The following is a 22,267-nucleotide window of genomic DNA, read 5'->3' on the forward strand; positions in this document are numbered from 1 at the left end:
GCGCAACTGAGCACCAGATCTTGTCCGGATCTTCCCAGTTTGCCAAGGTGAGTTCAGCCGATGACCCGGTGACCCTGAATCCCTGAAATTATCCTGGAATCCCAGCAGGCGTCTCGTTTGCACTCGGTTGTGATGCGCACAAATGCTTGTCTGAGCTGCCGTCTCCCCGATTAGTCACTTTTTTTGTACGTTTGTAAGCTGCCGTCAGTTTTCAAAACGGCGCCACGGGGAAACTCAAGCGTGGTAAGTGGAGGCCACCTGCTCCTCGGATTAAGATCCACTAACGGATGACCTTCCATCCCCCAGTTGTGCTGTATACGTATATTTTTATATCATCATTCCTGAACAGAAGCCTATCCACTATTTTCTATCTAAGGACCTGAACCAGAGGTAAGTTCATTGCCTTTCCTGCTTCTGTCATTAATATTAAAGAGGTTTTGATAAATTAGAAAGTCATCACCACTCACGTTTTATAAATAGAGTTATTTTATTATCGGTTTTATTGTTACATTTTCCTTAATTTGTACGAAATTGCTTGTCATATAAGACAGCAGGACTAATGTTGAGCTTCATACAATTCGATTATTTACATTGTTCTTACAAACTGACCTTAACCTAATACTAATCTAAGTACAATAAATAATGTGGACTGTTGGTGCTATAATTCCGTGGTCTCCAGTTTTCGAGCCAGGATTTGAGCATTATTGGTCAGTTTGTCAATTTGGTTGTACAGGTTGAAGTGTCGATTCAGATCGTTGCTGTTGTTGAACAACTTGGCGGTGCCCTTCAGGGTTTCGTGCATGTCCTGTGTGGCCACCGACAGGAAGTTATCATCCAGCGAGTCGTGGCCACCAAGGCTAAGGATTGAAAAATGTTATATATTAAAATAGCGTTGATTTTGGGATTCAAAGATTTCTTTTCTAACGCACCTGCCAGTTTCTTCCGATTTAAACCACTCGTTGTCGTAGCCTTTTAGCCAAATGGGATTTGATCCTTGGACACTGTGCTTGTTGGTATTTGGCACACGAGTGGCAGGCTCCTGAGTATTTTGCAGGGACATTGAGGAACCTCCACCTAAATAAGATAACATATGTTATGTTTTTTTGAGTACACAACCTCTTATAATTAATACTTACGGAATATATTGACTTTGGCGGCTCTCAGCTGCCTGCGGTAACCATTCCTTTGGGAGGCACAAAGTGCAATTGTGACCACCAAGAGCGTGGCCAAAAACAGGTTGGTAAACACAAGCCAGACAAACAAAGGACCCCTTGTGGGTCCTGCGGTCAGGAGCTGAGCCTCCGCCGCCTGCGTGTCCAGCACATTGAGCTCCTTAAACAGTCCATTCAAACTTTCGATGTGCGAGTCAATCAGCTTGAGCACCTCGGATACCTCGTAAATGGAGTTATCCTCGCGCTCGACTAGATGCATATACAGATCCGTTTTCGTTTTGTCCACCGAACCATCTTTGTTCTCATGAACTTTAATCTCATCAATGTTGACAATCGATTCTGTGATGTTTCCCAGGGTGCTAGGTTTTTTAAGAGGATAATAGATAGATTTCAATAAAAAATTATAAAATGATTAACCATTACTTACTCTCTGAAGGAGTCCACTCGAGATCGCAGTTCATCGGGTTGCAGTCGGAACACAAATCGAACTTTCTGATCTTCTCTCAACAAGTAGATAAACACGTGTGCAATATCCCTCATTCCAGAAGTGTCGTTGGCCAAAACCACAAAATCGAAATATCCTTTCATGCCCTTCTGCGGGTCAAAATTCAGCTGCACTTCCCCGGTTTCCTGATCAAGAAGGAATGGTTCTTTCCGAACATTTTCCAATCCTTCGGAGAGAGTTTGTCGGATTTCGCCTACTTGGTAATATCCAATCTTTCCATTTTCCCCCTCATCTGCATCCGTAGCTTCAACGCGCATGAATTTCAAACCGAAATCCGCATTTGTGGTAATTCCACCAGTAAAGATTTTGGAACGGAATCGAGGTGGGTTATCATTGATATCCAGAACTCTCACTTTGACTTTGATCACTGTGCTATCTGTTTCGGGGTTCGAAGGAGTTAATCCTGCAGAGTGCTCCTCCTGACTGGAGTCATAGGCCTCATATGATACCATCTCACCATCCTCTGGTTCGTATTCATTGTCTTCCGCCGATCTTAGTTGTCGGGAGTGCTTAAAACGATCATATCCCATCGGTTGATTGTGCAAAAAGCCTCCCAATCTATTGTTAATTTCGATACCCATGCTGCGTCGCTTTGCTCCCCCTGTTAGGGAATCATTTCCACAATTTTCTGTTGCCTTCACATAAAGCGTAAAGTTTGCTGTCACTTCCCGATCTAGTTCCCGATCAACAGTCAGTATGTGGCTCTCTGGATCAAGTCGAAAATATCCCGCCTCGTTTCCTTTCACTATAAAATAGCACACCTGGCTGGGAGTTTCGTTTGGATCATCCAGTTCCAACTGGTCTTTATCTATGGTGTCAGGAAGCTTAATCCTTTCAGCTCCTGGATCCGAGTGCTCCGTAAAGTTCACGGATATTTCATTAACAATAAATTGCGGCTCGTAATCATTAACATTACGCACATAAATGGTAAGATCCAAATCGGAACTCAGTGAGGTTGGCAAACCCTGATCATAAGCTTCTATGCGGATCTGCAGGGGAATTATAAAAAAATTATAAAATTAAAATGTTGTTAATTTCAGAGAATATAAGGAGTTATTTAAATACTTTTTACCTCATGAATCTTCTGCCTTTCTCGATTTAATCGCTGTCTCAGAAACAGTTCTCCTGTATTAGCGTTAACATCGAACATCTTGTAACTTCCCAAAGGATCTGGCTTAAGTCGATATCTGACCAGTGCATTCTGACCCATATCTGCATCGCTGGCATACGCCTGCAGGATCAGAGTTCCAACTGTTGCGTTCTCCGGAATCCGAACAGTGGTGTTATGAAGTGGTCTCACAAAAACCGGAGCATGGTCATTGTAATCCGATACGCAGATATCCAGAGTGCTGTGCACAATATTCGCCGGAAGACCCAGATCTCTAGTGGTTATAGTGAGGCTATAGTTTCCAAACTTATTTCGCAGACTTTTGCTGGCAAAGATTTGCGCATTCCAAGCGTCAAGCTGTCGCAGCTCAAACATGCCTGAAATTAAATGGTGAGCAGGATAATTAGGATTTAAATACAATCACTTGATGAGTTTTTATTAACCTTACCATCTTTATTGCCTTGGGTAATAGCGAAATCCAATCTTCCATTTGGTGTAGTTGGATCATCTGCATCCTTGCCAACAATGTTTGCTACTTTTTCGTGCAATTCGTGATATTCCGTGATGAGGACACAACCCGTGGGGACACTAACCTCTGGGGGATTATCATTTTCATCCAGAATGGAAATACTAAAGGATTAAAAATTAGTAATACTTTTAAAATAACATATGATAAAACAAACTTACAAGACCTGCTTAAAAGCATTGCGACTTTCGCCAGCCAGAAAACCGAATTGATAGTTGTCCCAAGCCTCGATTACCAGGTTGTAGGAGTCCTTCGACTCCCTGTCCAATCGATCGGCCACCGTAAGCACTCCAGTATCCGCATCTATGGTGAACTTTCCCTGTGAGCTGATGCGATCCATTAGGAAGGTTATCTTTCCAAAATCCCCCGAATCCGCATCTCCAGCTTGCAAAGTGGCAACTCGAGTTCCTGGTAGTGCATTCTCACTGATCGTGTAATTCTTGCTGCCACCCACAAAGTAGGGATTATTATCGTTCTCATCCAGCACGGTGATATACACATCCACCAGTGAGGATCTCGCTGGAATCCCGGAGTCCGTAGCCCTCACACTGAAGTTGAGCCACTGATGTTGCTCGTGATCAATTTTACTGGCCACCACAATTTCTCCCGTTTGTGCATCCAAGTGCATCAGGGATCGATAGGTGGGATTCCCCTCCAGGGCGTAGGTGATGGTGCGATTCTTATCCACATCTGAGGCCAGCACATTCACAATCATTGCTCCATTGATGCTGTTCTCGGTAATTGATTGCCGGTAGAAAGGTAACCGGAACTTGGGATTATTGTCGTTTTCATCGAGAACTTGAATGCTTAAAAAACCTGTAAAGATTTTTAAAGGAAAACGATTAAGAAATATTGCAGGTGGAAAATTTTTAGGATTTACCTTCAACAATTTGCCTTCCCTTAGCTGCTGCCAAATCCTCAACAGTAATGGCCAGTTTAATATGCTCAACCCTTTCGCGATCCAGCAACTTAATCACTTTAAGGGCTCCTTCTATAGGATCCACCTCAAAGGCTCCCAGGAAGTCGTATTCGCTACTCTTTACCAAAGCTCCTTCTTCAGTGCGACCCTCACAATGTTCAGGATTGAGTTTGTAACGCAGAATGGCTTTTTGATCCAAGTCAGTTGCCCTTATTCGATAAACCAAAGTCCCCACAGGTGTGTTCTCCAAAATTTTTAAAGCTGGCATTTCTGTTATTACTGGAGGTTTGTTGTTCACATCTTGAATGCTGATGTTAACAGTACAAGTGGTCATAAGCTGTGAATTTCCCAAGCCACCATCTAAAGCAATCTATTAAATAAAAATAAAAAGAAAAATATATATTTCAAACTAAAGAAAATATTGTGGGAAAACTCACCACTGATAGAGTGTAAAGTGATCGCTTGTTGTCCGTAAGATCAGGATCTAAATTAGCTCCTTGAGCCACCGAAATAACTCCCGTTTCCGAGTTTATGATAAACTTATCACTAGCGCCTGTTTGAATGCGATAGACCACCGCATTGTTGGGTGAAGATCCATCTCGATCTATGGCTGTCACTTGCAAGACAGGACTTCCTCCTTCCAGATCCTCTGGAATAGTCTTAGCATAAAAGCTGCGTTGAAAAATGGGTGCATTATCGTTTACATCCTGCACGTAAATTAAAACAGGAACCACTGTGGATAGCATTGGAATTCCGGAATCTCGAGCTCGTACTAATAAATCAATCTCTCGAATATTAGAAGATCCTCCAGTTTGAGAATCACTTCTGCGACTGCTCCTTTCCACCAGTTCTTCAAAATCAAAGCGATGCACTGGACGCAGTAATCCACTTTCTGGATCTATAGTAAAATTTAATCGGTACATTCCCTCCACAATTTCATAGGTTATTTCACTATTTTCCGTTCCATTAAGATCAGCATCGCGAGCCTCCAATTGCAAAGGAGTTTCAAACTCGGCATGATTCTCCAGCAACTTTGTCTCGTATTGCCTTTGAGGAAATGTAGGAGCATTGTCATTCACGTCCAGTATATCCACTATAATTTGGGCTGTGTTTCTATTTCCCTGACCAACATTATCGATCGCTTCTACAGTGAGATAATGCCGGGAAATCATCTCACGATCGAAGGCAGTGCCACCCGCTTGCTTGATGGTTATAACTCCAGTAATGGGATTCAGATTGAGTCTTTGAGAAAAAGGAGAGGTTTATTAGCTAGAAACATATTTTATTCGCGAGTAACTTACAAGTGAGCTATTCCTCCTCTGAGATTTGTATAGCGTATTCCCATAGTTCCATAATCCCCTGAATCCACATCCACCGCCTGAACATGAGTGATTATCGTGTCTTGATCGCTATTCTCCAAAACACTTGCATTATAAACCATTTGACTGAATTCCGGGAAGTTATCGTTTTGATCTCGTATAAATATTTGAACATGAGCGGAACTAAAAAGAAAGGAAATAAATTACATATTCAATTGTTGAACAACAATTGGCAATAAAAACCCACCTCCATCGACTTGGCTCATCCACCTCCCTTGCAAATATGGTAAAATTTATCTCTGTGAACTGTTCGAAATCCAGCGACTTTGAGTTCTTCACCCGCAGCATAAAGTTGGCCTCATTAACAGCCAGTTCGGGTACGATTTCAAACAGATCGTTGGGTGGATCCAAAAACAATCGAAAGGTGCCATTGTTGCCCTCATCGTGATCAAAAACCACGTTCTGTACTTCCTCGTCGATGAAATTGAGCGGGGTGTTTGTCTGGGCATTCTCATTAACTTCACAACGATAAACTGTTTCCCCAAAAGTGGGTATTTCATCATTCACATCACTCACTATTATCGTAACTTCTGTGCGAACAGTTGTCGGTGCCATTTGGGTATTCGATTTGGACAACTCGGTAGCAGAAATCCTTAGGATGTGGGCTCCATTCACTTGATCACTTTGCTCCTCGCGATCAAGTTGAGTCAAAGTCTGAACTATTCCTGTGTGCGGATTTATGTCGAACAGATCATTGGCCTCCAGAGAATATGCTATGGGGTTATTTATCCCCCGATCTCCATCTATAGCTCGCACTCGCAGGACTTTCGTGCCCACAGGAGCATCTTCTGCAATTCTGGCCACAGCTTGAACTTCCACAAATTCTGGTGGCTGATCCTCGAGATCCTTGACCTTCACAAGGATAGCAGCAGTGCCTGTGTTAACTGGTCCCTGATTGGCACGATCGATGGCCAAAACCCTCAGCTGATACAGACTCTTCTTCTCGTAGTCCAGCTCTTTTTGCAACCTCAAAATTCCTTTTCCCTGATGTGTGGCTATGGAGAATACATCATTGTCGCCATCTAGTTCTTGCAGGTAGTAAACCACCTGGCCATAGGCTCCCTCATCCGCATCCGTGGCCTCCAAAGTGCTCACCACACCAGGAGCACTGCCCTCCGGAATTTCGATGGCATTTTGGTAGGGCAAAAAAGAGGGGACATTATCGTTTATGTCCTCAACCAACAGCAAAAAGCTCTGGGTTACGTAGTTATGATCGCTATAGTGACTATCTGTTAGTGTTAACACTATGGAGTATTCATCCTGCACTTCGCGATCCAATTCCTTGGCCAAAAAGACCTTGGCCTCGTTGCCTCCAGTGTTTTCAATACGAATTATTTCGCTGTCGTGCGAGTTGCGTTTGCCAAAGGTCAGTGGATCGTTGTCCGGATCGTAACCCTTTAGCGTGTATATCAGAGTTCCTAAATGAAAAAATTAATAAAAAAACAAATCATGAAAAATTTGATACTGGAAAGATTTGTTTGTATAAATAGGAAATGAAATGTATGAAGTTGAAACGAACTGCTCAAGATGATAATGCTTTAAGCAGATCGTATATATTATGAAATGATAATTCAAGAATATTAAAACATGACACATACCATGTGGTATATCAGTTCATTTAATTCTGCTCGCATTTTGCACAACTCACAGATAATTGAACGTTGAGTTTTGATATGTATAAAAACTTGATGCATCAACAATTTTCATGAATGTGCGAATACAATTTTGAACAATAAAAAGCTTGTATCTTTTTTATTGTTTGTAAATTGTGGTACTTTAATTAAAATACATTCTTTATTTTAATTATATCTAGTAATAGCTTATGTGTGATATTGATTGTATATTGGTTCAAATCATATCAGGTTCTTTATGCTTACCCACTTTCGTTTCAGGACTCTCCTTCAGACGCAGTACAATCTCGGACTGCCCATCGATTGCGAAACGCGGCGGGCGATTTGAGGCAACCAAGCTGATTAGTGTGGTGAGTATTGTGACTTGGATGGATATGGAGCTTATATAACTAGGGGATTTCCTATGCTGTCCTCCTTTTAAGCGCACCTTCTTGTAGTCCATGCTGCCGATTCCATGGCCACTCGACTGCGACTGTGGTTCGTTGTACATTTTGTTGGGTTTTTCTGTTAGAACCTCGGGGTTACTAGTTACTGGTTACTGCCACTTGCACATGACACCTAGAAAATAGACGGAGTGTTACGACAGCAGAGAAGTGTTAACCCATTTTCCCCATGTGTCGCACGTTTTATGGGCCGTGATCTGTGACCCGCCGGCAGTTTCGCTCGAGAAGTTGCCTTCAAAAATGGGAAATCCACGAAAGAAGTTTTCTACCCAAAACGAAAAAAAGAAACAAGAACTAAATTGGGTCGCAGATTTCTTAATTCTCGAATGGAACTGGACTTCAAATCTGCGTGTTGCAGGTGGTAATTCGTCTGTCTGTCTGCCTGTCTGTCTGCCTGTCTGTCTGTTCTATATGTACTATATGTCCGCATGTTCTGCGTGAGAATCGGCCAGCGAATCTTTGCGAAAGTTTTATGCTCAAATTAATTAAGCGTCAGCTCTTTATTGGCTTTACTCTTCAGTTTACTTAAACTTAAACGCTGGCTCAGCGCCAGCCTGGAATTCCGCTAAAGAAATTTTATGGGTTTCGCGGCTGCTTTGGTTTTTCGTTATTTTGTACGTGGCTTAACGACCGGAACGTTTTCTAAACTGCCCGGCAATTATTACTACTTTGGCTTATTCATGTGCCAGATTTGTCTCATTGCGAATTGCCAACAAATTGCGGATAAGTTCTCTCGCTCAAGTGGAGTGAAAATTGAAAGTTGCCTTTGAAGAAGACGCAGCATTCGCGAAAATATAATGAAGTTGCTTCACATTTGGGGCTCACAAAAAAAAAACCTTATCTTTCACAGGGGTCTTGTGTGAAAAATATATTTGTAGAGCAATGACTGCAACTGTCAGCTGCAAGTGCATACATATAGCATATGCATTATTAAAGCCATTGTTCGCGAGTTCAACTCGGTTAGGTTAATTTGCAATCGGAGCAGGAGATCCAAGAGATCCGAGAGATTTGCCAATTGTGGTTCATTGATTTCGCAACTTGGCTTTGCTATTTCTTAATGGCCAACCATCGTAAATGCCTCGTTGACGGTAATTGATTTGTTTGCCTCTGGGGATGGCTCATTACCAAGTTGCATCAACCTCTTTATCGCGGGAAAATCAACTGGCAAGGTCGTTAGAGAGTCGCCGCAACTGATCACGATTCAAAAGTAATCACAATCCGCGCCTGATTTCGCTTTCAACACGCGCCGCATGCAACATTTTCATCCGACATATAGTAGTGTAGTATTATCTGCGGCATCTTCTGCATTTTGTGTTTTTTGTGTTTTTGGGTGGCCAATTCTCTCTCCATCTCCGTGGATAATTATCCATGCATCCGTGGCCAGCGCGTTTTGTGTAACGACGGCATTTGGGTTGTTTGGTCAGTTGGACGGGCGATTCAGGCGATTCGGGGATGGGGATGCTCCGCTGGCCAGGTAATTTCATGCTGCACTGCATCCTCGCCACCGCCGAATCGGGGTTATCAAAGCTGTATCGCATCGGATCGGAATCCCCCCATCGGAATGGCTAGATTGCTGTACCCTTGGAATTTAAATGCTTCTAGTAAATGATGCTTTCTGTATTTGCAGATATTGTTCATGTGTGTTTCATAACCATTTCAAATTTATTGGAGACTTGGAGTAAAGATATGTGAGTACTACCTATACTAAGATTTATCTAATTATATATGCTTAGAAAAAAAGATTAATCGTTGTGGTGTACATGTAACTCTTTGAAGTACAATATTTCCTTGCAGTTAATTACAGATTTCATTTTCTTCATTGGGTAAAAATAAGCTTCCTGTTACTACAATGGTTTAATTATATTAAAAATCGAAACAATAAAATTAGGTGTATTTATTGCTACATGCAGGAAATCCGACTTGAGGAAATTCAACCATTCATTTTATTTTGCCTAATGTCTGTGCTATCACTTCCCTCCAAATGAGACCATTCAAAATCGCGTTTAGTTTAATTAACTCCATTAGTGGCACTTCCACCCACTGCTAGTGTGGCTTTCTGGCTGCCAATTTTCCACACAGCTAAAACCCACTGAATTAAGCCAAATTAATAAGTTACGCCGCCTTGCCAAGATCGGTTAAGTCAAAGTCTGTCGGAGGCTTTGCCATTTCCCCCGGATTTATGTAAGTGGAAAGTGGCAGAAGCGAACTGAGCAGTTGCCGAAAAGTCAAGCAAAACAAAACACTTGGCCCAAGCACCATGACGACGGCGCCTTTCCGCAGCTCAGAGATACCCCATCTCCGAGCTAAAAAGATACACATGTATCCCAATGCGAATCCGAGCGAACTTCGGTGCTAATGACGCTGGTTGCAGGGTTCACGCTTGGCGAGTTCTTTTGACCCGCTCCCCAGCAGCAGTGGGCCAAAAGTGAAATCCTTCTCGAAAACTGTCCACTCCATTCGTCGTATCCAATGGCGACTCTTGTGGCTTTTCTGGCCCAACCGCAGAAAACAAAACTTGCGGCTCCAAGGTAGTTGCCACCGAAATGGAAATCCCAATAAACAATTTTGATTTGTCTGCCGCTGCGACAAGTTCCCCGGACTCTTTCTTCGCCCCTCGTGGCAGCTTCGGTAATCGCCGGTTCATGACTTTCCAAGCCAGCCGGGGGCTCACTTAATTATATTAAATATGTTAAGCCCGGCTGAGAGTAGCAGTCACATATGAACACTTGAGAAAATATTGGTAAAATGAAATTCATAAAATTTGGATGGAAAATGTTCAAATGAACTAAGAGCAAAAATTGGTAATATACAATTGATTTCTAGGGGAGGTTTTAATAACTACTAGGGATTTAAATTTCGTAAAAGTTTCCAATTGAACATTTTATAAACTATAGAAGATACAACTTTGCGACTATAGTACAAAAGCTAAATACTTATTTTACCAACCAAAAAATTTATATTTTACATATGGAAATCGTAACCCTTTATCCATAAATAATTTTCTGATTTTCACTATTTGAACTTACTACTTCCTACTAGGAATAGACAACATTTTTCCTGAGTGCATTGCTTTAGATTGAGATTGGTGCGGATCGTGTTGTGACCAATGTTGCCTCCAGTTTCCGGCCCGCGGGCAAACAATCGGCCCGCTGGCGTTCCGAGTACTCCAATTTGAACACTTCCTCCCCCGTATTAGGGCCCTTTTGTCATGCCCATCGATTCCGATATGAACGGCTTTGCTGCTCGACAGTCAAGTTCAACGCCAGCAGCCAACAATTGTTTGCTGGCTGGCAAACAAAGGAGCGCTTTTCGGGGGGTGGAAAAAGGGGGAGGGGAGGATGAGGGGGAGTTGGTCCGTTGCGGTGGCTTGGTTTTTGACTCATAGACTCGTACGACTCCCGGGTTCAAGCGACGCCCGCATCCGTCTCACTTTTGCAGCCAACTCTTGGAATCGGAATCTTGGCTCTTTTGGATTCAGCTGGTGTCGTGGGCAATTTGTCCGTTACACTCGGGCTCCTTTTCTGACTCGATTTTTGCACTTTTCTATTCGAATCTGCTTTGCAAGTATTTCTACATTTCGGGCAATTAAACAATTTATTTGACTGGCTTGTCTTGCAAGAGCTAGCAAGTCCTTGACACGAGATATCTGACCTTATTTGCAGTACTGCCAAGAAACAAAGTTGGGCAATTCTTCGAGGCTGAACTTCAGGCTTACTTGCACCGATCAAATTTACAAGGTGTAAGTTAACTCATTTGGAGTTGTGCCAATTTTGAGTTGTAATTAAAAAATTGTTAAGACTTAGCAAACTAAATTTGGGAGATTTACTTTATTATTTCTATTTCTCTTCTCTCACTTTTTTTGTAAAACATTTGTCATGAGGTTTCTGTATTATCTTTCTCTGAATTAAGTTCCTTGTGTTGAACATCATTCCCTTTTCCTTAGTCAAGGAAACCTCCTAACTATTCCCCCCAAACGAAAGTCTGCCACATGCCAGGACACAAATGCAAACCGGTTCCGCACTTACCCTCTGTGAAGTAGATATTCCTATAGGCTGAGTATCCTTTGGCTGACTTTTGGGTGGGGTATCCTTTGGCTCACTTTTATAGTAATTATGTGAAGCCAACCAACACTTGCAGTGTCACACTCGAGTGTCGCTTAACAACTACCAGAGAACAGACAAATTTCGTGGCTGACACATTTTTCGAAAAGGCTTCGACGTCACTGGTAATTAGGCATAAGTCAAGAACCCCGCGGAACACACATATAGTATGGAGTGAAGTACACGATGAAACCGCATAAAATAAACGTGTCGCACGCTTCGAAATTGGGCAATGCACGAACCGGAACTCGAGTTTAGAGCGGGGAAAAAGGGGCCTTCGAAAAGAAGCATAAATATATGGTGGTCAGATCACTTAATGACACTTTTTTTGTAACCATCAACGGAACGTGCCGTCTTTTTAAGTTCTTAACTGAATGAACTAATGTACGAAGAAAGGTAATTTGCACTTTCGAAATGCGAAAACCGTTAAGTGTTTACCGCGAATCCGAATATTAATTTTTGAACGAAGTGTTTTCCACAACAGCCGCTCGACGACTGATGTCGAATTCAAAAAACAAGCTAACGAGACTTCGCGGCTGTAATGAAATTAAGTTGTTGCTGAAAGCCATGGCAACCCTACTCTACCAAAGAGAGAAAGATATAGCCGGGTCGAAAGAGAGCGGAGTAATTAGCCAACCGTAAACTCAAATTCCACCGGCTTAAAAAGTGGGCGGTGGGCGAGCTTTGTTTGTTTACAATTTGCAAGCTTGTTACTCCGTACTAGATCGTAACTGGAAGCATGGAAGAGCTTCGGTTAACGGTGGTCACTGGAAGCCGGAAGTGCGTGGGGTTATGCAATTCTGAAGGTTACAAGGGGTCAAAACAATAGAGCTTACTAACATGTAAAAAGAGCATTTTTATTTATGAGGGTTGCTTTTTAAAAATAAATACAATTTATTGTCATAAGTAGAATTAGAATTGGAGCAAATTTAATATTATTTTAATTAAATAGTTTAAATTATTTATACAGTTTTTTGTAATTAATTTTTATTTAATGTTTTTATTATTTTTTATTTTTATCTTAGATCACTTAGCAAATGTCCGTTGGTCGAGTTACAATGCTGCGGAAGGGAAACTCCGGCGAGCTGGCGCGAAAGACCAATACGGTTGTGGTGACGGTTCCACCGCTGGTCAAGAAATCGAGCAAGAGCCGCTCGTTCCACTTCCGCTACTTGGAGCTGTGCCGCGCCAAAAATCTGACGCCGGTGCCAGACATCCGCAGCAAGCAGAATGCGACCACCACTTACCTGGAGCTCTGTGGCGACAAATTGGCAGTCAGCGACTGGCAGCTCCTGACTGAGGCGTTGCACTATGACCTCGTGCTCCAGCAGCTGGTGGTACGACTCCGCAGGACTTATCCACAAAGTGAGTTGTTTCAAGGAAAGGTCCTCTTAAAAAATATTTAATAATTTAATTTATAATATAAATAAATAAATAATATAATTTCTAATTTTTTTGCCAGCCAACATTGACCCAATTGACACTGAAAAGAGAGCCAAGCTGTTTCGCCAGCGACCGGTGATCTACACGCGTTTCGTATTTAATAGCCTGGTTCAGGCGATTGCCAATTGCGTTTCGAGCAATAAAAATTTGAGTGTTCTGAAACTGGAGGGCCTGCCACTGCAGGATGGCTATATTGAGACTATTGCCAAGGTGGGTTGTGCGGTGGTATTATTGGCTTAATGGGTATTATTGACTTTATCGTTAGTCCTTGGCCGAAAGTGAGTGCTTGGAGAATGTGAGCTTTCGCAAATCCAACATTGGCGACAAGGGCTGTGAGGTAGTCTGTAATACAGCCAAGTATTTAAACCACATCGAGACCTTCGACCTTTCCGATTGTGGACTGACGTCTAGAGGAGCCGCGCACGTGGCCGAAATGCTAAAGGTAGGTACTCAAAGAACTTATAAATAGTTCTTGGAATCCTACCCCTATTCCCATTCCCATTTACAGATGCAAAAGATCACTCGATTCACAGAGGGATGGGAGAAGTCGTTGCGATATCGCAGTGTGGATGTGAACACGATCGGAGGATTGCGAACGGTTCTGCTGTCTGATAATCCGGAGATCGGCGACCACGGCATCCAGTGGATCACCGAGGTGCTGAAGGAGGACGCCTGGATAAAGAGTAAGTAGGATCCGAGTAGTGCGATCCATACCCTCCAAGTACCCCACAGAAATCGACATGGACAACTGCGGCCTCACGGACATCGGTGCGAATCTGATCCTCGACTGCCTGGTGATGAACACGGCGATCGCGGAGTTCAGTGTGCGGAACAACGAGGGCATCAGCAAGTTCCTACTGCGCAGCATCCGGGATCACTTGGGTGAAGGTCCAGAGGAGAAACAGGAGCCGGAGTACGATCTCAGTTGCGTGAATGGATTGCAGAGTCTGCCCAAGAACAAGAAGGTAACCGTGTCCCAGTTGTTGGCCCACACGAAGACACTGGAGGAGCAGCTCTCCTTTGAGCGAACGATGCGGAAGAAGGCCGAGAAGCTGAACGAGAAGCTCAGCCAACAGCTAATGAGCTCCGATTCTGGCAACGTGGCACAGGAGAAGGTCATTGGGCCGGGATCCCAATCGCACTTGAACAGGGAGTATGTGGTGCGCCACGAAGTGATGCAGGAGGTGCTCAAGGAGTGAGATTCAGTCCAGAAACTCTATAAAATCCTGGGTAATTTATAACACTCTTCCCTAGTTCCCAGAGCTATCGCCAGTCTCATTTCAACCGGCTGGTGAACAGTGCTGTCACCAGTCCGGAGGTCACCCCTCGCAGCGAAATCATAACGCTGCGCAAGGAGCAGCAGATGCAACAGCAAGCCTCGCCAGTGCAAAACAAGCATCCTTCCATAGAGCAGCAGCTGAGGAATCGGCGCCAAGTGGAGGTGGAGGTGGAGGAGCTGCCGGAGGAAAGCTTCTCCGAGGCGGAACCTCTGGACGAGGAACAGCAGCACTACGAGCAGCAGATGCAGGTGCAGCGCAAGCAGTTGCAGGTGCGCAAGGTGCGCAGCGAGATGAAGTACGTGGAGAGCAATCCCAAGGAGGCGGCCAACAAGAACCGCGAGTCCAAGTCGGATCACGAGTTTGCCAACGAGCGAGATGTGAGTTTCCAGAACCTTTTTTTCTCCCCAGTGATATTATTAACTAAGGGTAACCTTCAGACAATCCTTAATTTCTATTCCACCTTGATCATGTTCTTCCCTATTCCAGTTCAACCTGAATGCAGCCGTGCAATTTGAAACGGACATTGGCGACAGTGCCATGGTGAATCCTGGCCAGCGCTTCGAGGGCGAGGGAGACACCGGTTACTATAACCACTATGAGCAGGAGGAGCCGATCAAGCGGGGCTACGAGAAGGGCTATGCAGTTGGCGATGGATCACACAGAAGGCAGAGACCCTCCCACCTGGCCGAAGCCCTCGCCAAGAAACGTGTCGGAGGAGCGGGCGACGGTCATGTGGCACAGTTTGTTAGTAACCTGGAGCGAAAGGCGAACGTCGTCATGTCGGGGAAAAAACGCATTAAATCTCGGCCGGACGACAATCATCCGGTGCAGGCAAACGAGATGCAAATCGAGTCGTACATGTCCAACTACGAGGAGGTGTCCTCGACGGATGTCACGCTGGAAAACTCGGATTACGAGGCGGAGACCACGGACTCCACGTTGCGGGCCAGTTCCAAGTACTCCTCGATGCAGGTCTTTGTGCGGCGCAAGCATTCCGATTCGTTGTCACTGCCGGAGGATGCCGGCGATGGAGAGGCGGGCGGAGGTGGTGATGGAGGGGACGGAGATGGGGAACTCATCTCGCCGCGGAATATGTACCTGTCCTTGCAGCTCCAGAAGCGAGAGACGAGCTCCTAGGAGGCTGCCCATTTTCTACCAAACAACCGCATTCCAGCAGCCATTCGCAGCGGGAGCAGGGACACCTCTGCTGGCTCCACCAACGAGCTGTACCACCGTACCCAAGCCAACTAGATTCGATGGGAGGATCCCCACTGGGAGAGCCAAATTTGCAGTCGTACTCCCGAGCAGTAACAGTACAGCAGGGCATTACCTCCTATTTGCACGTGTCCTGCCCTCTGCGAGTTCCAGCTGCGACAAAAATGTACAAAAACAGAAATTAGGCTTACTGATTGCCATTAAAGATTTACCATTTGTGTGCTCTCAATTCAGTTATTTTGATTTGTTTAGCATTCGATTATTTGAGTACTTAGCTCACCCGCCAAAGAAATTAAACATTTACAACTTCTTTGCTCTACGCAATTTTTTGATTTATTTAGTCCGTATATTTTGTGGAATTATAGAATATGTTTCTGGTTAAGTTTGTGTTTGAATACTACTGATTAAGGTTCAATTCGATCAAGTAATTTGAATGTAGTTAAGTTAGCCCCTTGAATACATATTAAGTGGGGCTTTAAGTGCGAGTTTAACCGCCAAAACCGTAGAGGGTACGTCCCTGGCGCTTAAGGGCATAAACCACGTCCATGGCGGTCACGGTTTTGCGCTTGGCGTGCTCAGTGTAGGTGACAGCGTCACGGATAACGTTCTCAAGGAATACCTGTGAATTTTACAAGGATTAATTTATGTGTCTTAGGGTTCTCCAGCTATTAACTTACCTTAAGGACACCGCGAGTTTCTTCGTAAATCAAGCCAGAGATACGCTTCACACCACCGCGACGGGCCAAACGACGAATAGCCGGCTTGGTGATACCCTGGATGTTATCACGGAGCACCTTACGATGACGCTTGGCGCCTCCCTTTCCCAGTCCTTTTCCTCCCTTTCCACGTCCAGTCATTTTTTCACTCGATTAGTCGGTTTTACGAAATTGGCTAAGAAAAAGAGAAGACGCAATTAACTGTAGTGGGACGCCATTTTTTTCGGTGGAGTAAGAGTTGCAGTCTAATGGTCAAAAACTGCTTTTAACAGGTAGGCTTCATTGGAAAATGAAGGCTTGATCCTCGCTTAATATGTTTAAACAAAAAAGTCTGGTTTTTTTGTACTATTTTTCTCTATTATTTACTTAAATTTTTCTGCACAAACACTCACCTTCCAAGAAAAATCCAGAATTTGTTTGACGGATGAGACCGAATCTTCTACACCTCAAAATACCTGTTGCGAGAAGTCAGTATTTTAGTTCTATTCCAACCAGCCCTGGTTAGTTATCGCCAATCGACCATCTCTAACGCCGCCCGTTGCGACAAAAAAACGGACCGAAAAGTGCTCGATTGAAAAACGATTGGAAAACAGGCCTGCAGACCTGTAAAAATCACAAAGTGTAGTGCCAAACCCTCTGTTTACTGTGCCGCGGTGAAGTGTGATGAAAACAAAGTGAAAAGTCGAAGAAAAGCCGCGGAAAATGCGCATGCAAACGGCGTGTGGCCAGCAAATTCGCTGCCGAGGCGCACAAACACACGGGCAAGCACACATACGCACTTAGTATACACGAAAAGAGAGTGCAGTCGAAGGTGCGAGTGAAAAGGGGCGAAGAAGTGCGAACAGGAACTCTGTGCCAAAATAATAATACTGATATTCCACCATTAGTATCCCCCCAAAAACAACAACTGAATAATCGCGTTACGTATACGCAGCGAGTGCTGTAAACAAGTTGGCGATAACAATGTCCAAATACGAAGTGATTTATCTAACGGCGCAGCTATTGCTGGGTATGTATTGGAGTGCCAGTGGGATTTTAAGTGTGAGGGTGCACTGTGCTTATGTATTTGCGCCTTAATTGCAAGCGCATTATATTCAATAATTCTGATTGACATTCCTTCCCAACATTCCGCTTTAATGTTTGCTGCCATCGAACTTACACTTGCTTATTTCCATTCGTGAATGACTTTGTACCGCCTTCAGCGTAATAGTATAGCTTTATTGATATCACATGGCGCCTAAAACAGATATGGGGTCTATCAGGTTTGACATGGGTTTGGTTCTCATTATAATCCGGCTATTTCCTGTGCTTCTATCTCATAATGCACAGAAATTTATTTTTTTTTTTACTTTCTTTTGTAAATATAAAAGTGATAATTGTTTTATTTACTGTTGATCATATAATATTTGCTATGTATACTATTTCAAATAATGGGTATTTATTGAATGGATACGTATAGCCCAATCTTAAGCCATGTGTGTGTACGCTGAGCATATCTTTGAATGGATTTCGCTGCATTAGGAACTTGTTGTATGGCAGGTTCTGGTTTCTCCCTCTCTTTCTCTGGGGCTCTCTCCCTGTCTCCTTCTATGGCGCAATGCGCTCTCTTCCCTGTTGCTGTAGTTGTTGTTGTTATTTCTGCTGCCGCTGTTTCCTTTTTCCCCACAAGCGCCACTTTAAACCCATCCCATTCTGTGTGCATAATGTGCCTGCTTATGTATCTACTTTACTATAAAGCATGCACGCTTACGCACACATTCACAGAGTCAGCGATCCGATTACCCAAAAGGACAGTGGGACAGGAAGCATAATTACGAATAAAAAAATTATTTAAAAAATATACATATTTAGTCCCTTAGAAACTATAAGGTCTTTGTTTCATAATGTTTTATCATTAATGTAGAGCACCAAATGTCCTATTAACTCTTGACTAGTCCCACTGTACTCTGCATATCCGTGCATTGGGGCCATGCCCACTCAAAGGCTGGTGTGTGGCCAGTGGGGCTAATTCCGTGCCCGAATGGGGTGGCTTTCAATGGCAGAGGCCCCAGCTTAGGACCCTACTACTCCTAGCGGGCATGCGATATGTGTACAAAGGATAGCGCCCACAAAGGGCTCACCCATCGCCCTCCCTTTTAAAACCAATCCCCAAATAGGCTCGGCTCTATTTACCCACCCCTTTAGCAATTCCGACCGATAATTCCATTAACTTTTATCCTTAATCATGGTATTCCTACAATTTGCTTACTTTCAAATTGATATGATTTTAGCCTGCTGCTTGTTGGGTATCAGTGGATCCATCCTGCCCGAGGGTCACAACATGATCAAATGCGAGAACTTCGACGAGAAGATGTGCAATACCACCCAGGGATGCGTGACGAGTATAGAGCTCTGTAAGGTGGAGGCGGATAAATTTCCCAGCTGCTATGTTCTCTGGTCGGTCAGCGAGACAACGGGTGAGCCGGGCAGCAAATGAGCACATTTTTCATACTGATTGATTCCATTTCCTTTTTTTTCCCGCTTCCCCAGGCGCCATGCGAATCAAGATGAAGGGCTGCTTCACGGAATTGCACGAGTGCAATCAGACGGAGTGCGTGACCAGCGCGGAGCCGAGGCAGGGAAACATCCACTTCTGCTGCTGCAAAGGATCGCGGTGCAATTCCAACCAGAAGTATATCAAGAGCACGATAGAGGCAACCACGCAAGGTGGGTTTGGTTTCGAATGCGTTACTGCTGCTGCTGCTGCGGGGATTTGTCTTTGGAGTGTTTACCCCAATTTTGTTATTTTTTCCGTTTGCATATATATTTTTTGTTTGTTTTTGTTACTCGTTTTTTATTGCATCTTCAAGTTGCGCAAAAAAAAGGAAAGGGGGACTCTGGTACGCCCACAAAAATCCCTTTCCTGGCATCCGAGGCAACGTTTTTCGTGTTAACGAACTCTCGACGCGAAGTGGCGCCCGCTCCCCCATCATTTTCCGCATCCCCAGTCCACAGCAACCCCCTTTTGGAGGCGCATGTGTTGCAATTTCTGCCCTCCTGTGCACGTTCGCTGGTTCGTTTTTATTTTTATAGTAAGCTGCTCCTTAAAAGCACGGGTATAATGCGTTGCTTTGGAAGAAGTAAATACTTAGATTCAAAAATAAGTTATTAAAGGCACAGTGCTGAAAAAAAATGTTGGTTAGCAGTAGCTATTATGTTCAATTCAATTTGTAAAATTTATTCTTCACCAGATTTAATATCATAATTGGCAGTTTTATCTCGCAGCAAAGATATAAACAAAAAATGACACTCGTGCCAGGTATATTCTAGTCGGATGACTCCCCTTTAGCCTTCTTTTCTATTTTTATTTTGGGGTGTTTGCCACTGCCTTTGACTTGGGAGCCTTTGCTGCTGCCAGGGCGTCTTTTGTGCCCTGCTCTTTGTTGTTTTGTTCTTGGGGCCTAGCTCGCTTTTATCTCGAAACAAAATGAGGGGAAAAAAGAGATGCGAAATTGGGGGCGAACTTTCGTTTTTTGGTTTTCGTTTTGCCTTTGATAGCAACCCCAGCAGCAGCAGCGGCAGCAGGTGCACGCTGCCACTCGAGATGTTGTTCACCTGTGGCAAGGCGCAGCATTTTTAAAGCGGCTCTTTAATGTTCGTTCCCGTGTGTGTCCTTGTGTCGTTGCAGTGCCCAAGGAGAAGACCGAGGATGGCAGCAATTTGATATATATCTACGTGTGCACCTCCATCTTTAGCGTGCTCGTGGTCATCGTTGGCATGGGCCTGCTCCTCTATCGACGCCGCAAGCAGGCGCACTTTAACGAGATACCAACGGTAAGAATGTGGGAATTATTTAACATAAATTTTGAAAGCTTAACCTTATTTCATTTTTCCAGCACGAGGCGGAGATCACCAACTCCTCGCCATTGTTGAGCAACCGTCCCATTCAACTGCTGGAGCAAAAGGCCAGCGGCAGATTCGGTGATGTGTGGCAGGCCAAGCTGCACGGCCAGGATGTGGCCGTTAAGATCTTCCGCATGCAAGAGAAGGAGTCGTGGACCACGGAGCACGATATCTACAAGCTGCCGCGCATGCGCCACCCGAACATCCTCGAGTTCTTGGGCGTGGAGAAGCACATGGACAAGCCGGAGTACTGGCTCATCTCCACATACCAGCACAACGGATCGCTGTGTGACTACCTTAAGTCGCACACGATTACTTGGCCGGAGCTGTGCCGCATTGCCGAGTCCATGGCGAATGGCCTTGCTCATCTGCACGAGGAGATACCTGGCTCAAAGACAGATGGACTTAAGCCATCGATAGCTCACAGGGACTTCAAGTCCAAGAACGTGCTGCTCAAGAGCGATCTGACGGCCTGCATAGCCGACTTTGGCCTGGCCATGATCTTCCAGCCGGGCAAGCCGTGCGGCGATACACACGGCCAAGTTGGCACTCGTCGCTACATGGCACCCGAAGTGCTCGAAGGTGCCATAAACTTCAATCGCGACGCCTTTTTGCGTATAGATGTATACGCCTGCGGCTTGGTTCTCTGGGAGATGGTCTCCCGTTGTGACTTTGCCGGTCCCGTCGGCGAGTTCCAGCTGCCGTTTGAAGCCGAGCTGGGTCAACGTCCCACGCTGGACGAAGTGCAGGAGAGCGTGGTGATGAAGAAGCTGCGCCCGCGTCTGCTCAGCTCGTGGCGCGCCCATCCGGTAAGTGCTGCCTTACAAATACTTGAGTGAAAAGGATTTAATAACATTGGTTTTACCACAGGGTCTTAATGTGTTCTGCGACACCATGGAGGAGTGTTGGGACCACGACGCCGAGGCCCGACTTAGTTCGTCGTGCGTGATGGAACGCTTTGCGCAGCTCAACAAGTATCCATCGGCCCAGCTGCTGATCAAGAACCACACCAACATCGACGACGCCAAGGAGTCGACGAACTGCTTATAGAAGCGGTACTAAGCCGCAGATCAGAGAGTGGTACTGCGGCTTGCCATTAAATCAGTCGAAGCCTTTCGCTTCAGAGCGAATAGTTTAAGCCAGCGTGGTCGTGCGACGTTTCGTTTGTAGTTTAATAGTTTGTAGTACCGTCATCAGCAGCTAAATCATTTGGCAGAATGGGTCGATTTATAAAAAAAAGTCGTTTTGACACCTTTTTCTTATTTTTATAAATTTAATTTTACCCATATAACATAAAAACGCGATCTTGAATACTTTGGAAGCAGCTTTTTTGTTTTGGTAGGATAGATCGATTTACCAGAAAGTAATTTTGACATCGTTTTAATTTGTTTTTATTATTGCAAATCGACCCATGAGACATAAAGCCGCGATCTTGAATCCATTAGAAGTGAGTCGAAACATACACGAAGCAAAGTTGAACAAAGAGCGTTAGACGTGGCGCTGTGTGCATAGATGTGTTTGTCACTCATCCCACATTGACTTCATTGACTGATAACCGTACATAGTTTTATATAACCATGCATATAACGTACAATTTGTTTGCCCCCTGGCAGTAGTTTGTGTGAAAAAGTAAGCTGTTGAAGATTATTGTCAAGCCTTTTAAACTTAAATTTTATTTGTGCGTTATCGAATGCCTCCATATAGTAATAGGCCTAAAGTTAGTTTGTATAATTTTAGTTTTAATTTTACTTTGTAGTCGTAAAGTTTTAATTTCGCACATCAGCGTGCATGTGTTTTAATGTTGTATTTTGAATAAAAAAATACTTTAAACTCCATCCCAACCTATTGATTTTAAATTAGTCTGTTTTTATTTTTTAATTTGATTTTCATTTCCTAATCGTAGTGCCAATGACCCTCAGAAATCACATAAGCGTAATCAATGTGTAAT

General features: G+C 44.1%; 4 protein-coding genes across 5 annotated transcripts; 2 read left to right on the plus strand and 2 right to left on the minus strand.

Annotated features, from left to right (window-relative positions):
* Window positions 1-463: 463 nt before the first annotated feature.
* On the minus strand, window positions 464-12,264 carry LOC108091982 (cadherin-23). The gene is made up of 13 exons (XM_017191392.2): window positions 11,709-12,264; window positions 7,487-7,798; window positions 5,797-7,027; window positions 5,532-5,732; window positions 4,668-5,472; window positions 4,192-4,600; window positions 3,473-4,127; window positions 3,234-3,415; window positions 2,750-3,162; window positions 1,600-2,666; window positions 1,137-1,531; window positions 930-1,074; window positions 464-857 (listed from the first exon to the last, which is right to left on the minus strand). The coding sequence occupies exons 2-13, from the start codon at window positions 7,728-7,730 to the stop codon at window positions 659-661; spliced, it is 5,946 nt and encodes a 1,981-aa protein (XP_017046881.1). The 5' UTR covers window positions 7,731-7,798; window positions 11,709-12,264; the 3' UTR covers window positions 464-658.
* On the plus strand, window positions 7,500-15,950 carry LOC108091983 (protein Cep78 homolog). 2 transcript variants are annotated; one of them, XM_017191393.1, is made up of 9 exons: window positions 7,500-7,590; window positions 9,311-9,371; window positions 12,809-13,148; window positions 13,246-13,436; window positions 13,492-13,668; window positions 13,735-13,909; window positions 13,959-14,421; window positions 14,481-14,883; window positions 14,993-15,950. In XM_017191393.1, the coding sequence occupies exons 3-9, from the start codon at window positions 12,821-12,823 to the stop codon at window positions 15,641-15,643; spliced, it is 2,388 nt and encodes a 795-aa protein (XP_017046882.1). In that variant the 5' UTR covers window positions 7,500-7,590; window positions 9,311-9,371; window positions 12,809-12,820; the 3' UTR covers window positions 15,644-15,950. The 2 variants fall into 2 exon arrangements, with proteins under 2 accessions (XP_017046882.1, XP_017046883.1); XM_017191394.1 differs by lacking the exon at window positions 9,311-9,371.
* A 78-nt stretch (window positions 15,951-16,028) lies between these two features.
* LOC108091986 (histone H4) lies at window positions 16,029-16,933 on the minus strand. The gene is made up of 3 exons (XM_017191398.1): window positions 16,830-16,933; window positions 16,399-16,612; window positions 16,029-16,340 (listed from the first exon to the last, which is right to left on the minus strand). Exons 2-3 carry the CDS (start codon window positions 16,576-16,578, stop codon window positions 16,209-16,211), a joined length of 312 nt encoding a protein of 103 aa, XP_017046887.1. The 5' UTR covers window positions 16,579-16,612; window positions 16,830-16,933; the 3' UTR covers window positions 16,029-16,208.
* Window positions 16,934-16,953: 20 nt separating this feature from the next.
* LOC108091984 (activin receptor type-2B) lies at window positions 16,954-22,154 on the plus strand. The gene is made up of 6 exons (XM_017191395.2): window positions 16,954-17,446; window positions 18,708-18,893; window positions 18,967-19,143; window positions 20,105-20,250; window positions 20,313-21,128; window positions 21,190-22,154. Exons 1-6 carry the CDS (start codon window positions 17,401-17,403, stop codon window positions 21,367-21,369), a joined length of 1,551 nt encoding a protein of 516 aa, XP_017046884.1. The 5' UTR covers window positions 16,954-17,400; the 3' UTR covers window positions 21,370-22,154.
* Window positions 22,155-22,267: the final 113 nt, after the last annotated feature.

Source organism: Drosophila ficusphila, unplaced genomic scaffold (genome assembly GCF_018152265.1).
Source record: "Drosophila ficusphila isolate 14025-0441.05 unplaced genomic scaffold, ASM1815226v1 contig_791, whole genome shotgun sequence".
Classification (NCBI taxonomy): Eukaryota; Metazoa; Arthropoda; class Insecta; order Diptera; family Drosophilidae; genus Drosophila; species Drosophila ficusphila.